At 47.7% G+C, this 14382-nt stretch overlaps 1 protein-coding gene across 2 annotated transcripts in view; it reads right to left on the bottom strand.

Annotated features, from left to right (window-relative positions):
* The window catches only part of ABLIM3 (actin binding LIM protein family member 3), a 401433-nt gene that overhangs the window by 76110 nt on the left and 310941 nt on the right, over positions 1-14382 (bottom strand). For both annotated transcript variants that reach the window (XR_014966685.1, XM_085618162.1), the window contains exon 12: positions 6775-6904. Coding sequence is in view for 1 of the 2 variants with exons in the window: in XM_085618162.1 (XP_085474288.1) it covers positions 6775-6904 (130 nt within the window). In the remaining variant the exon portion in view is untranslated. The remainder of the gene's footprint in view (positions 1-6774; positions 6905-14382) is intronic.

Below are 14382 nucleotides of genomic sequence, written 5' to 3'. Positions count from 1 at the left end.
GGACATTCTCCTACCATGCCTGCTCTTTGCGTACAGGGAGGTACCCCAGAAGTCTCTCGGGTCCAGCCCCTTCGAGCTTCTGTACAGTCACCCCGTGCGAGGACCGCTCAGCTTGGTGAAGGAGGGCTGGGAGGCCGCTCCCAAGAAGACACTCCAGGCAGCTACATGCTGGCCTTCCGCAACCAAATGGCCTGCTTTAGGAAACTCGCTCAGGGGAACCTCAAGGCCAGCCAGGAAGAAGTGAGGAAGTGGTATGACCAGAATACCACTCTGGTAGAGTTTCAACCTGGACAGAAGGTGTGGGTTATGGCCCCTGTGGAACCTTGTGCCTTGCAGGACAAGTGGATGGGGCCCTTTGAGGTGGTGGAGCGCAAAAGTGAGGTCACCTACCTGGTGGATTTGCAGGCTCCCTGGAACCCGTTACGGGTCATCCACATGAACCGACTCAAACCCCACTTTGAGAGGTCCGAAGTGAGCATGCTCTTGGCGACGGACGACAGGAGGAAGCGGAGAGTGAGCCTCTCCCGGACCTCCTGTCCTCCCAAGAGGGGGATGGATCGGTGGAGGGTGTGATCCTCTCCCCGGCCCTGACCTCAGAGCAACAGAGCGAGTGTCGCCAGTTGTTGGAGCAGTTTGCCCCACTGTTCTCCTTGACCCCAGGTGTTACTCACTGGTGTACCGTGGATACTGGTGACACTTCCCCTGTGAAACATAAGATTTACCCATTGGCTGACCGGGTCAAGGCCAGCATCAAAGTGGAGGTCTCGAAGATGTTGGCGTTAGGGGTGGTTGAGCCATCCAACAGCCCCTGGGCCAGCCCCATGGTCTAGGTCCTGAAGGCAATGGCGCCCGGTGCCGCCCCGGGAACTGCGGTTCTGCGTGGACTATCGGGGGTTCAATGCCGTCACGCGGACTGACGCACACCCCATCCCCCGAGCCAATGAGCTCATCGACCAGTTGGTAGCGGCCAGATACCTGAGTACGTTCGATTTAACGTCAGGGTACTGGCAGATCGCCCTAACCGAGGGGGCCAAAGAAAGATCCGCATTCTTGACCCCGGACGGGCATTACCAGTTCCGTGTGATGCCCTACGGCTTGAAGAATGCCCCTGCCACATTTCAGAGGTTGGTCAACCAGGAGTTGGCCGGGCTGGAGGAATTCAGTGCCGCCTACCTGGACGACATTGCGGTGTTCAGCTACAGTTGGGATGAACATCTGCAACACCTCAGGGAAGTGTTGAGGGCGCTGCAGATGGCAGGCCTCACGATTAAGGCCAGTAAGTGCCATATCGGGCAGGGGTCGGTGGTGTACTTGGGACACCAGGTAGGGAGCGGCCAGGTGGCGCCCCTACAGCCCAAGATCGACACCATTCTGGCTTGGGAGCCCCCCAAGACCCAGACAGAGGTGTGGGCCTTCTTAGGACTCACCGGATACTACCGGAGGTTTGAGGGATATGGCACCATCGTGGCCCCCTTAACTGAGCTGACTTCCAAGAAGTAGCCGAAAAAGGTGATCTGGACTGAGCCCTGCCAGAGGGTGTTTGATACCCTGAAGGCCACCAAGTGCACGGCCCCCGTGCTCAAGGCCCACGACTTCTCCAAAGAATTTGTCGTGCAGACCGACGCATCAGAGCATGGATTGGGAGCGGTGCTCTCACAACTGAACAAAGAGGGCCTGGACCAGCCGGTAGTCTTCCTTAGCAGGAGGCTACTCCCCAGGGAGCAAAGGTGGAGTGCCATAGAAAGGGAAGCTTTCGCTGTGGTCTGGGCACTGAAGAAGCTGAGGCCCTACCTGTTTGGGACTCACTTCCAGGTTCAGACCGACCACAGGCCCATCAGGTGGTTAATGCAGATGAAGGGGGAGAATCCAAAACTGCTGAAGTGGTCCATCTCCCTACAGGGAATGGACTTCACGGTGGAACACCGTCCGGGGACAGAACACGCCAACGCAGATGGCCTGTCCCGGTTCTTCCGCCTTAGTGAGGAGAACTAAGTTTGGGTAGTTACCCCTACTTTCAGCTGGAGGGGACGTGTGTTAGACTTGGCATCTTTTATTGTGTTTCCCCTGAGTTTTTGCTTTCTGCCCTCCCGGTTTTGACTCTGTTTTTGCTGGTATAACGTTTCTGCGCGCTTTTCGCACTGCTGATCGGTGGTAAAGCGCTGGTGCTCCTGTGATACATTGTGTTCTGATTGGATGTGTGACTTACTTGTCAGGCCCCAGTAAAGGGCACTGCGGGTGCCGGGGCTTGTGAGTCAACCGCTACTCGTGGGCCTGCAGCACGGATTGTGCCACCCACGTACGTAGCCCGAAAAAGGTATAAGTGAATGAAGTTTGGTATGCCTGAACTCAGCTTCTAAAGACGCAGCCTTTAGCGAGGGTGCCCTTTTTATTCTGAGTTCATAGAGGCCACTTTTAGGAAGTGGGTATTATTTTGGTCGGTCATCCCATATGCCTCTGCTGGAATGTGGATTGCCTGTCTGGGTTTTGAAGGACAGAAGGCTGGGGGACCGGAGGGGCTCCAGATGGTCTGGATAGGTCAGGAAAGGGCTGATTAGACCTGGGCTGCGATGGGGGAAGGGGGAGGAATTTCCTTGCACCTTAAAGGGCCTGGTCTGCCTCTGACAACGCTGTCCCCACCTCCTGCCAGGAATTCACGCCAAAGAAGGCCCAACTGGTTCTGGCCGGACACCAACACCCTCTGCCTGGCAGATCAAAGGATTTTTGTGTACAAATGATGGGTCCCAGACCCCTGAATTTTAGAACTCACCTGGATCAAGAAGACTGCACAGAAGAAGCGCCGGAGAAACTGCTAAGAGGAATGACCGCTTTGCTGCGTGCTTTGCTGGGCTGACCTGCAGTGGCTGTTTCTGTCGTGGGCAGTGAAAGGCCTGGACTGGATTTTCTGCAACCGAATTGGTGAGACTCTCCAAGGCCTTGAGGTAGAGCTTGCCCCCTGTTCACGAAGCTTCAGGAACAGCAAAGACTTCAGGTTCTTCGACCCGCAGCACTGGGGACTGTGTGTTTTGAGCTGCAACCCGAAGAACGCCACTCAACGACGTCTACGATGACCCTGATGAACCCGTGCCGTGAAGTCACCGCAGAGAACTCCGCCGCAACACCGCACCGCGACCCTAGTATCACCGAGGATGCCTGCTGATGCCATCACCGAGCCGCTGCTCGCACCGCGACCTGTGTGCACCGCACCCCGCTCCGCCTTGCTTCACGCCAAAGCTTTGGCACTGCAGAGGGCACCGCCGCCACGCTGCACCGCGACCCTGGTCTCACTGAGGACACCTGCTGATGCCATCACCGCGCCGCTGCTCGTACCGCAACCTGTAGGCCCGCACTCTGCACCGCCTCGCTACATGACGACACCATGGCCTTCTTGAGGCCGCCACCTCCCGCCAAAATTGGCACCGCTGCTTGCACCGTGGTTCGGGGGCACCGCTCGTAAGTTACACGACGCACCGCCCTCATCCCACACCGCAGCCTTGGTCCACCGATGCCGGTGTCATCAACTCCAGTTCGTCAGCCGACGACAGTGCTCCAGCAATGACAACGCCGCTGCTTGCACCGTGACCTGCTAGCACCATGATGAGCACCATCTCCATCTCGCACCACGACCCTGGTCTCACCGACAACACTATCTGACGCCACCACCGAGCCGCTGCTCGCACCGCGACCTGGGGGCACCGCACGCCGCACCGCTGCACTTCGCACCGCAGCACCCGACGCCCAGCGCTCCTGATCCCATCAGAGAGGAGCTCGACCTGCATCTCTGAAAGGTACTGAAAGCTAGCCTGATATCCCATTTCTAACAGTTCGGTAGTACTGTTTCATGCATTACGCAATTTTCCAGGTGTGATCTACCTGCAGTGTTGTTGGTAAATGTCTAGTGTGATTAGTTCATGTTAAGTAATGTTGCACATGGTACAATGCATTCGGTCCACAAGCAATGTTAATGGTTCATTTGCAGTGGCTTTGGTTACTCTGAAGTGTCATTGCCCATTTGACTAGCATCCTTAGCCTTTATGCCCTGTCACTGGCCATTGTCCAATGGCCCAAATTTAGAAACATGTCACGGAACATAGCACGGCACCCAAAGTTGCTGAATAGCGTGAGAGGGAGTCAGCAGGAGAGTGCCATATCTTCAGAGATATGGCACTATGCTGCAATATTCCTAGTGATGGCACACAATTATGGTGCCGACTGCCACACTCACATCTTTCCCACAAGTGCAAGGGTGTGTGCTTGATGTCTGACATAGGTGTTGTACTGGAAGGCTATCATTCAAGTACAAAATACTATGCCTAGACACATTTGAATAACAGTGCAGCACACATTTAAAGTAGCAAACGTTATGAGAAATAAAAGTATTTCTCCTTTTAAAAACTGTTTCAAAGCAACGTTGTGTATTTTATGCAAAAACCTGTCTACTATGTGAGTAGATAGGGTTTATCATTAAAAACCGTGGGTGGTTGCATGGGAACGCCCATGTCCCACTCATGGAATACTTCCTTGATGCAGAGTAACACAAAGCAGTGAAAAGTTTTGCGCTGGACAGCAAATAAAAGAAAAACATTTTGGGCGGGTGTGTGTCACTTTCGTCACACAAACCCAGCACAAAATGTTTGTAAATCTGCTTCCGTGTCCAGTGCAGTTGGTTCTTATGCAACATCGCTGGTCACCGTGCAGGCCCATAAAGAGGGCGCCCAAACACAGATGCGGAGAGGCATATGCTGTATTATCTTCAGCTTGACCAGCTTTTGTGAACGAATTATGTTTATGGCATCCTATAAAATTATGAGTAATATTATCATTGTCATTATTATTGTTATTATTATAATTATTATTAGAACATTGGAATGTTGGGAGCTCCATTGAAAACAATGGAGTGCTCCGGGCTTATAATGGCTGGTATAAGCCCGGAGCTCCAACATTCCAATTTTTTTTTGTTCACAGCTCTGGCTGTGAACAAAGACTTCAGGGAGCCTGAGGGGATTTCAATCTCCTCGCGATCCCTGAAGGCTTTGTTTTATTTGTTAGAACATTCTGCCCTCTAGTGGCAGAATATTCTAATAGCCTTATAGCCCTTCATAGCACGGCTATACCAGCTATTAAAGTCCCGCTGCTTTGTTAAAGTCCCTCGCCTTCGGCTCGGGCCTTTAACGCTGCAGCGGGCCTTTAATAGCCGGTATAGCACGCTACGGCGGGCTATAAGGCTATATTATTGCTGTTGTTGTTATTATTTTTATTGCTGTTGTTATCATTAGAACGATTGTTATCATTGTATTAGCAGCAATAGCCATGTTACCATTAGAATTAATACTATATGTAGTATTAGCAGTATTATTGTACAGTGTGACGCAGGGACATATGGGGCGTTTGCAAGAGTCCGGGGGACTTATTTCCAAGCCCTTTGCGCCGCTGGGATGTAACTTTTTCCCATGTTAAAAGTGACGTACCGGTGGCACAAGGGGCTTGTAAATAGGCCACCAGAGATGTCTCTGCAGTGGGCGCGTTCAATGCTTGACCACAACCTCTGGTACACAATCTCGTGTACAGATGTACAAGTCACACATTTCAATGAGACACCTTTAAGAACAGGAGAACTAACCCTGAGACCCTCATGGCTTAGAGTGTGCTGGAGTCTGTAATACGAGGGAAGGGGAAAAGTGTGAGGAATGAAAGGCTGATGACCGACTGGTGCCTCTCTGATACCCCCTGATTTAAGCATTCAATGACCACTGGCGTAACGAAACTTTATGGGCCCCCCTGCAAGGTACGTGGAGGGCCCCCCTCCTGATACAATCGGGAGCTCTCCGGCCAGAGTACTGTGCTGAGGGGGGCCCCTGCACTGTGGGTGCTGTGGGGACCTGTGTTACGCAACTGTTGTCGTCATTGATGAGTGACTGTTTCTACGTCCCCATCCCCATTCCATCAGGGGCAACCTCTCCCAGAGCACAGGGATGGCCATAACACCACTGCAGCTCCATTATGGCAACACAACTCTGCACTGTGCCCTCCACCTATGCACTGCATCATTACTGAAGCAGATACGCCAACCAAATGTGCTTGGTAACACCTAACTTTCAGCACTAGCGACTACGCTACACGCAGGACGTACCCCGGATTTAGCATTCAGGTTACCATGGACCTGTCAGCGAATGTGCACCCCTCCTGCTATTACTCTCTTTAGTGAGAGTATCGCTTACAGGGATCTCAAACCACATATGGAGGGCCCGACTCCCATAGATATATTTGGACTTTTGTGTATGTTTACTCTTTTTTGCTATTCTACAAACAAATAAATTAAGAGTAAGTTTACGACTGCGGAGACTCCGCAGTCGTGGCAGAGACCTACGTACATAAAAAGACAGGCATGTCGTATATTTTTATGTGCGGAGGTTTCTGCCCCAACTGCAGAGCCTCCACACTCGTAAACTTACTTTTAAATCATTTGTTTGTGAATAGCAAACAAGAGTAAACTCACACAGAAGTGTATCAGTCCCACTGACTGGCTGCCTCTGTGCAGGGACGGGCGAGTCTAGCATTCTCTTCGACAGTAAAGGACGAGCAAAATGACAGTCTGAAAAATACGCAGGAGAGAGAAATCCCAAACCCAAGCAGCGATCATCTGTTCCTTCCTTTTCTCCATAGGGTTTCAGGGATTATTTTACCGTCAATGTCTGCAGTGACTGTAAGCAGACACAGAGTACTCCCTGCATGCACTTTTCTTTAGGCCAGCATTCAAACACAGGTGAAGCCTCTTACCTGACCTGTAGTAGAGCTGCGGGGAGCGAGACATGGTTGGTGACATGCCCTGGCGGCTGTAGGTTGGGGAGTCAATGTAGCCTGGACTGGAAGCTCTTCTTTGTCTTAAGTCCAAACCTTCGAACATCTCCTGAAAAGCGGGGAAAAAGCAGCAAACTGAGAGTAAACAAACTGGAAGCTAGAGTAATCTAGTATTTAAATATTTGCTCAAGATGCTTATTCAGGTTGGATGGACATCATCTGTGATGCTACTCTCAGGTCCTAAGGTGGTATAGTCGCTAGTCGATTAGGCGTGAGGGAAGGTGCGGTAAGTGTCTGTTGAGGTGGAGGTGTAGGTGTATGATAAGTGGGGGCATGAGAAGAATTGGTACAGTGGTATACTTTGTCGTGAAAGGTAGTAAGGCTTGGAATCTGCATGGTGTGGTCAGTTGGGGTGAGTGGTACACACGGTTATCTCTGGCACAGGTTCTGCACTGTAGAAAGCGGTGATAAGCAAGGTAATATTTGTCAGAATGCCTGGCAGTTGGCTTTGTGATTTACCATGTTTAGACTTGACAGACGTGATGGTAAGCTGTAGGGGTTGTTGGCAGTAGCGGCTCGTGGAGGGAGTTCCGCGGGGCAGTGGGGCGGGGGAGGGGCAGGGTGGAGGGTAGTAAACTCCGGCTCACAGCCGACCGGAGTAATGTAAATAAATAAATAAATGAAACAAATTTCACTGCGTGCGCTGAAACGCTTTTGGCGTTTCAGCGCACGCAATGTTTTTTGTAAAATGTATTTATTTCTTTACATTACTCCGTCAGCCGAAGTTTACTACCCCCCACCCTGCCCTACCGCCCCGGGGCACTCCCTCCATGAGCTGCTACTGGTTGTTGGCCATGGCCAAGATTGCCACAATTGCTGGACTGTTAGTTGTGGGTATAGGTATAGTTAATGTTTGCACTGATGGTGGTCATTTGTCACAAAGCCCTGTCAGTAGATAGGGATTTGTGTTAAAACCCATGGGTGGTTGCTAGGTCTGGGCGGTAAATTCCGTTCTGCTTGCGGAATTTGGATAATTTCACGTTCCGCAAAGAACTCGGGATTGCCAAAAATGAGCAGAATTTTTTTGCTTGTTCGCACTTTCAAAATGCGTGTTCGCAAGACATTTCCCCCCGAGCATGAAACAGCGCTCGCAAACAGGAAAATAGCATCGTGAACGGGCGGAACAAGCAATTCCGCGAGTTCGCGGAACTCTGCGTGCTCGCGGAGATTTTTTACCGTTTGGCGGAGTTTTGCGGAGCACGACTACGCAAATAACACCCACCCCTAGTGGTTGCATGGGAACACCCATGTTCCATCCATGAAATGCCCCCCTCGAGGCAAAGTAGCTTAAAGTAGCACAGTACGCTGATCTGAATTATTTTCGGCAAGCTTCCTGTGCAAAATGTTGGAAAGTAAATCCTACCACAACACGTTGCGCGTAGTGCTAGTAAAAGTGGGCCTAAGTGTTGTGCTAAGGCACAATGATGAGCCAAAAAACAGGTGCTTGACTTTTATACTCAGGAAACACCCTCCAGTACAAATTTCAAACCGAGGCCAACCGTCCAATGGAAAGATGCGTAATATATATATTGATTTGCAGAAATTACGTTATGTGTAGTATCGTTCATCACACTATATTCTACTTGCCCATTGTTTGCTTTAATTTGGCGGTAGAATTTGCATAAGGAGATTTGGCCTTGCGTGATAAAACGTGTGTTTGTGCTGGGCCTGTCCAGTTATGCCCGCTATAAATAGCCGGGGGGTGGGGGGGGGCGGGGGAGGGGTGGAATTTTGTGACGCAAAGTGGTGCTTAGTTCTCATCAACTTTCAGCACAACAAAATATCCCTTGCAGGTGGACGTGGATCGGCGCTGCCGTTTTCATCATCTTGCGTCGCAGACAGCCACACTTGCACACACATCTCATTTTACATCGAGATCAATGACGTCAACATGCAGAAAATATTAATTGAAATATTCTCTGGAGATCGTTATCGGGCTACGCGCCTCCACTTATTTTGTGTTCTGTAGTACATTAGAGTCACCAGAAGATGGCACCAGAGATACATGATGTCATTTGAAGCGAGCTGAGGACCATTTTACGGGGACACAAAGGTGCAAGGAGAGGAGACCAGACTTTCAAAAGGGAGAGGCAGAGTTCTTCTGGCACTGTGATTATGCAATTTACGGATTAATGACTGCGCCTTATGGGGTGCATGATGCCAATAACTATATATTTTTGCACTTCACAGCTTTATCACAGTCAAAATGTTTAAGTCAAGTCAATTTTACTGGAGCGTATTGATCCTTTAACAGTTTAGTTGTGACTTGGGACCACATGTACAAAAATGAGAAATTGCAATTCCTAATTTACTGAAGAATATTTTTAAAACAGAGATTCCTAGTGGGGTCGCAAATCGAACTGCCTCATGAATATTAAGGAGGTAGCTTGCTATGTATGACCCACTAGGAATCGCTGTAATCACAGTGATGGTTGCCTGCTGAGGTCAGCAGACCACCATGTTTGTGATCGATTTTAAATAAAAAATTATTTTGAAGGTGAACGGGATGTGTTTAAAAAAAATTGAAATTGAAACTTTTAAGTTTAATTTTTAAAGAGTAGGCTGTGGTCCGTAGGATCACTGCTTGCTCTTAAAAATATATATATTTTTTAATTCTCAAACGGAAGAGGTCCTTTGGGTACCCCTTCCCATTTGCAAATAGGTTACCGTCTCCTTTGCGGTGTTGGTAAAATGTTAATGTTTTGCCAACAGAATTTGGTTGCAAAACATCAGTACATACCACCAGCCGCGGCCCGTGCAGGTAGCCGGGTTGGGGAGGGATTCTAAAGACGACTACGTGGAAAAAATAAATAAATAATTAATTTTCACTCATCGTTGTCTGTCGAAATCCCCCCCACCCAGCCTCACCGCTCTTACTTGCACGGGCCGCTGCTCCATACCACAGTGGAGTGGTGGCTCCTACACTAAGGTGAAGGAGTGTCGCCCCACTGCTTTCAGCAGTGTAAGTAAAGGAAAAATAAAATGATAATAACTTGCTATTATTAGCATTTTATTTGTTCCTGCTGCAGCGTCTTTATGTGGAGGTGCTGCTTCACTCTCAGAGCAGGGGGGAGGAGTGGTGGGCAATCTACAAGTGCGCAATGTCTGTTTGGCTGGCCCTATCGGGCCAGCCAAACAGCAATGTGTGCTTTGCATGTTCTCCACCCAGGCTGCATTAGAGCCCGAGCAGAGAATATCTCCAGGCTTCCATTACCTGGCTGAGAGCCAAACTACGGTGCTCAGACCAATCACAATGAGCAGTGCAGCATTGTGATTGGTCACCGGAGTCTGTGTGCTTCCTGTTACGGCCCAGAGGAGGTACGACACAAGCGATGACGGAGGAGATACAAGACGTGGCGAGGAGGCACAAAATTAGTTTTCTTTATCCCTTCCGCCCTGCCACCCCGATCTTTGCCAGCCGCCACTGCCACAGCAAATGCGTATTTGGAAAGAGCTCCCTAAAAATGCCCCTTCCAAATACTGATTCGCAAAGCTAACTTGTGATTCGGTAACAAGAGATCAAATTGCAATTTGGCTTGTGTACATTACGAAATGCTTTTTTTGCAGATGCAAATGGCATGCTTCTGTGAATCTGGCCGCTTGCAAGCTCCAAAAAAGTTTTGTATATATAGCCCTTTATTTCAACACGTATAATGTCCCTAGTTTAAACTTCTGAATACCTAAAACGTAATTAATTTTAACTTATTCGAGATCAATGGAAAAGAGGAAGTATGTATTTTCTGAGATGTAGCACTTTTTATTGTAGTCTGGTTTGTTTGCCATATTGAAAGCACTGCTTTCACCAGACAATTATGTCAGAACCACCAGGAGAGGGGCTTTGCCTCTGCCCACATGTTGGGAGCCAGGGGTGCATGTTTTGATTGGGCAGAAATTGTGTGGTTCTACAAAAAGGTGGTTGCACCTCACACAACTGTGATCATTTTTCTATAATATGAGGCTGCGTAATGTTTCCTTACTTGCTGGTGTTTACCTTATTTGTTGTGCTCAATTTTTCTGTACTTTGAGAGTGAGTGTGTAAATGCAGAAGAAAATTGTGCAGGAAAAGTACATAACCGGGTATCTTCAAGGTGTAGCTTATGCAAAACAATTTTGTTAGTGTCGAATGACGATATACGCAACATACATTGAGACAAAAGTTAGGATTTTCATTCAAATGTGGCAAAGTTAAAAACATTGAACACTTTGGTAAGTTGATAAGTTTTCGACAGATTTTCATGAAGGTAGCAAAAAAAACAACTTTTCAACTTAGCACACTCATTAATGTGATCTGTATCCACAAGAAATCTTAGGAATATATGCAATCACTTGCTTCTGCATGATCTCGAAGAGGTGCAGAAGTGGTTCCAAAATACCCAGTGGCATAAACACAGTAGGGGAGTTGAACCTTTGCCATCAGCAGTGTAAATTGAGTTCTTATAATCAGTACTTATTTATTTTTTAACAGCACTTAATATTGCAGATGTTACTGTTAACAAAAGGTTTTCTTTTTCCTTCTTCATATACACAGCTGATTGACCTTTGAAGGATGAAAGACTGAGTCGGATTTCAAACATGTCACATTCATTTTACACTGATGCCAGCCCCGATTGCTGAACCCACTAAACCAGCGTGCTCACCTGGATATATTCAACTGTTTTGAGGGGCAGGATTGACATAAAGATCTTCTTTGCTATATTGGTGGAATATTCATGGACTTAACCTCCCGAAGCAGCAGTGACAACAAACCAAGGACATTTCTGATCGGACAGAAACAGAAAAAGATTTGTAATCTTGGTGTGAGGGCAAAGACAGACCTGGAGACAATGCTGAGCATTAGGTATTGTAGCAGGCTAAGAAATCAACTGCTCAGATGGCACTAGCAGTTCTCATCTGCTGTCAACATCTATGTATACCAATCCAACTACTCCAAGGCGCTGCACCGCTGATCACAAAAAAATGGAAGATTTATGCCATTTTCAAATGGAGCAAAGAAAGCCTTATTCACTATGGCCACGTGTGCAAGCTTACCAGACACCAGCAATGTATGCAGACAAGGCAGAACCAAGGCTTGTAAGAGAATGCTTTTGACTGAGACCAGCCTCAGACCAAAGCCTTAAAAGAGCAATGGAGACAAAGAATGGAAAGTACTAAATGTGGTACGCCAAAACCCTGGCAAGGGCTCTCTAAGAGTTGGCAACAGTGTGTGTGACCTCCAGCTTTACCATGCTGAGTCTGTGTGTGGATGATGTGCCACTGAGGCATCTCGGGATCACAGATGCATGGAAGTGCTTGTGGGTGACAAGCCTTGAAAGCTTCACCTGAAACAGATTCACCGTTACTGGCCTGGCTCCATTTGGCAAGTCTCCTTATGGGGCTTTTCAAGCAAATAACTCCTGTTATTTAGATGGGCCATACAGGGGCCCAATAAGACCACTCAACTTTTATCTGAAGGTGATTCTTCATGTCTGTCATATGTCCTTGCCTACATGACTAGAGTGGAAGAAAAAGGTCAGGTGTCCTCCAGTTAGCATAAAGATGACCCTAACTGGTTTTGTCAGTCTGCTGTATTGTCCATTTTCTGTCCTCTGGGTCAACTTAATTTTGTTACATGCAATGTCGCATTAGGACAGAAAATAGGCTAGGCCGGGGCAGCAAAATAAAAGTGGCTACACATGCCACTTATCAAAGAGAACAGGGTGCCCAATCCATTCTAGCATTGTTCCCCTAAGTTAAACCCAAACTTTAGGCCAGGTATTGGATACCATTGTGCCAGAGGAGGCGCCTTTGCGGTGCTCATGTTTGCAATGGACTGTACTCTTTACCTGCGGGAACCCTCAAACCTCCGCCAGTTGTTCATTCGCCCTGTAGCCTTTGGAAACACTGGCAGCATCTTCTGACCGGCCCTAAAGAGACAAGAGAGGTTGCCCAGCTGCTGTGCCTCTGACCTAAGAATTTCTGCTGTTGCTCCTCTCTAGAGGAGTGTTGGATATTGCCAGAAAAAAAACTCTGAAGGGTTTAGCAACAATTTTAGTTTACTGCAGATTATAGTCCTTGTGGGATTACTGAGTCACTGCCGTGCTGAAGGGTCTAGGCACTGGGTGCAGTACTTGTTGGAAGGAGTCTTCTTCTAGGCAGTACTTAATTTGTATAAAAATAAGTGCCAGGGCTCTCATCAGGAGGCCACTGCAGCGTGCTCCACACATTGCCCCTGCCATGTTGCCAAATATAGAATTATAGTAACAATACAACCACTAACCATCCACTCATACAAGTGTGACAATTTAGAGTAATTCAGGCCCCCAAAGCTATACAAATGACTTGGGTGGCAGATAAAAGTCATTTTCAATGTATATTGAATTACTAATTAACTGTTGTTGTGGTCTACCCTAAATTAGCCAAACAGCATCACCTAGTGGCAGATTGTCACAAGCGCGGGTGTTGACAATTAAGTGCAACTGCCGAGCACCGGAAAGCTCCTGCTCAAACTAAGCACTGCTTTCAGACCTGGGCCAACCAATTCATTGTGTATGCTGGCTTAAGAACAAATCTGGGGGAGACACCACACTTGTCAACATCAATTGAACAATTGTGCTCTGTTGCAAGTGTCTAAGACCTGAGAGAAGATCCTAAGAACTGCAAAATGTATTTTGTGACTGGGCCATGCAGCTGGATGCAGACCAACCTTCAGCACTCATAACTTTCCACAGTCCACAGCACCTTTTGTTGACCAGACTAACTTCCTCTTCTCCAGCTCGGTTCATAGGTGCTCCACAGCAAGGTTCATCAGGTTTCTTTCATCCAGCAGTTACAGCCCCTAAAAACTATATCGTGCATGTGGAGATCTGGCTCCCCCCCTCAAAGTTGAACATAACATTGCTAGAACTTTACTTTAAAAGGGTTTTTACCCCCAAATTATACTTTGAAATACAGATTTGCCATATATTTCAATGATCATCCCTATGCCGAGTTGGTCTACATTGCATTTTTAAATTTTCTTCTTATTTTATCTCCCTTCCAGAAAAGCTTTAAAATTATACATTTATTGAAGCTTTAAAAGGCACCCTCCCCTACAACTATATATTTTTTTCATTGTTTAAACTTCTATTTTACTCCAGCCATGACTTAGTTAATTCTACGAGGTAAAAGGAATCACATATTACTAATGACCGACCTATTTACAACTACCCCTGTGTTCCACAGTAGCGTGCTACTCGCCACAGATCCCTTCAGCAACTCCTCTGGTCTGGTAAGTGCTCTAAAAGTACAATTTATAATTACATATTAGTTCTTAATTGAAGATATCCAACTGCGGGTTCTTTACTATGTTAATGTGTGCTTATGTGTCATCATGCTTCCCATATGCTCCTCGTGGGATGCCATCTTCACAAACTAGAGCAGACCTTTCCTCCAAGGTCTACACTTCCACCTTCCTCTAGGGTCACTTAAAGTAGACATGGAGTGACGTAGTTCTTGCTGAGTACATTAAATCCACTAAAACGATGACCCCTTCTTTAAGCGATCCCTAGT

Source organism: Triturus cristatus, chromosome 7 (genome assembly GCF_964204655.1).
Source record: "Triturus cristatus chromosome 7, aTriCri1.1, whole genome shotgun sequence".
NCBI lineage: Eukaryota > Metazoa > Chordata > Amphibia > Caudata > Salamandridae > Triturus > Triturus cristatus.
The sequence above is the reverse complement of the archived record's forward strand: the minus strand, read 5'-3'. Positions and strand labels throughout refer to the sequence as shown.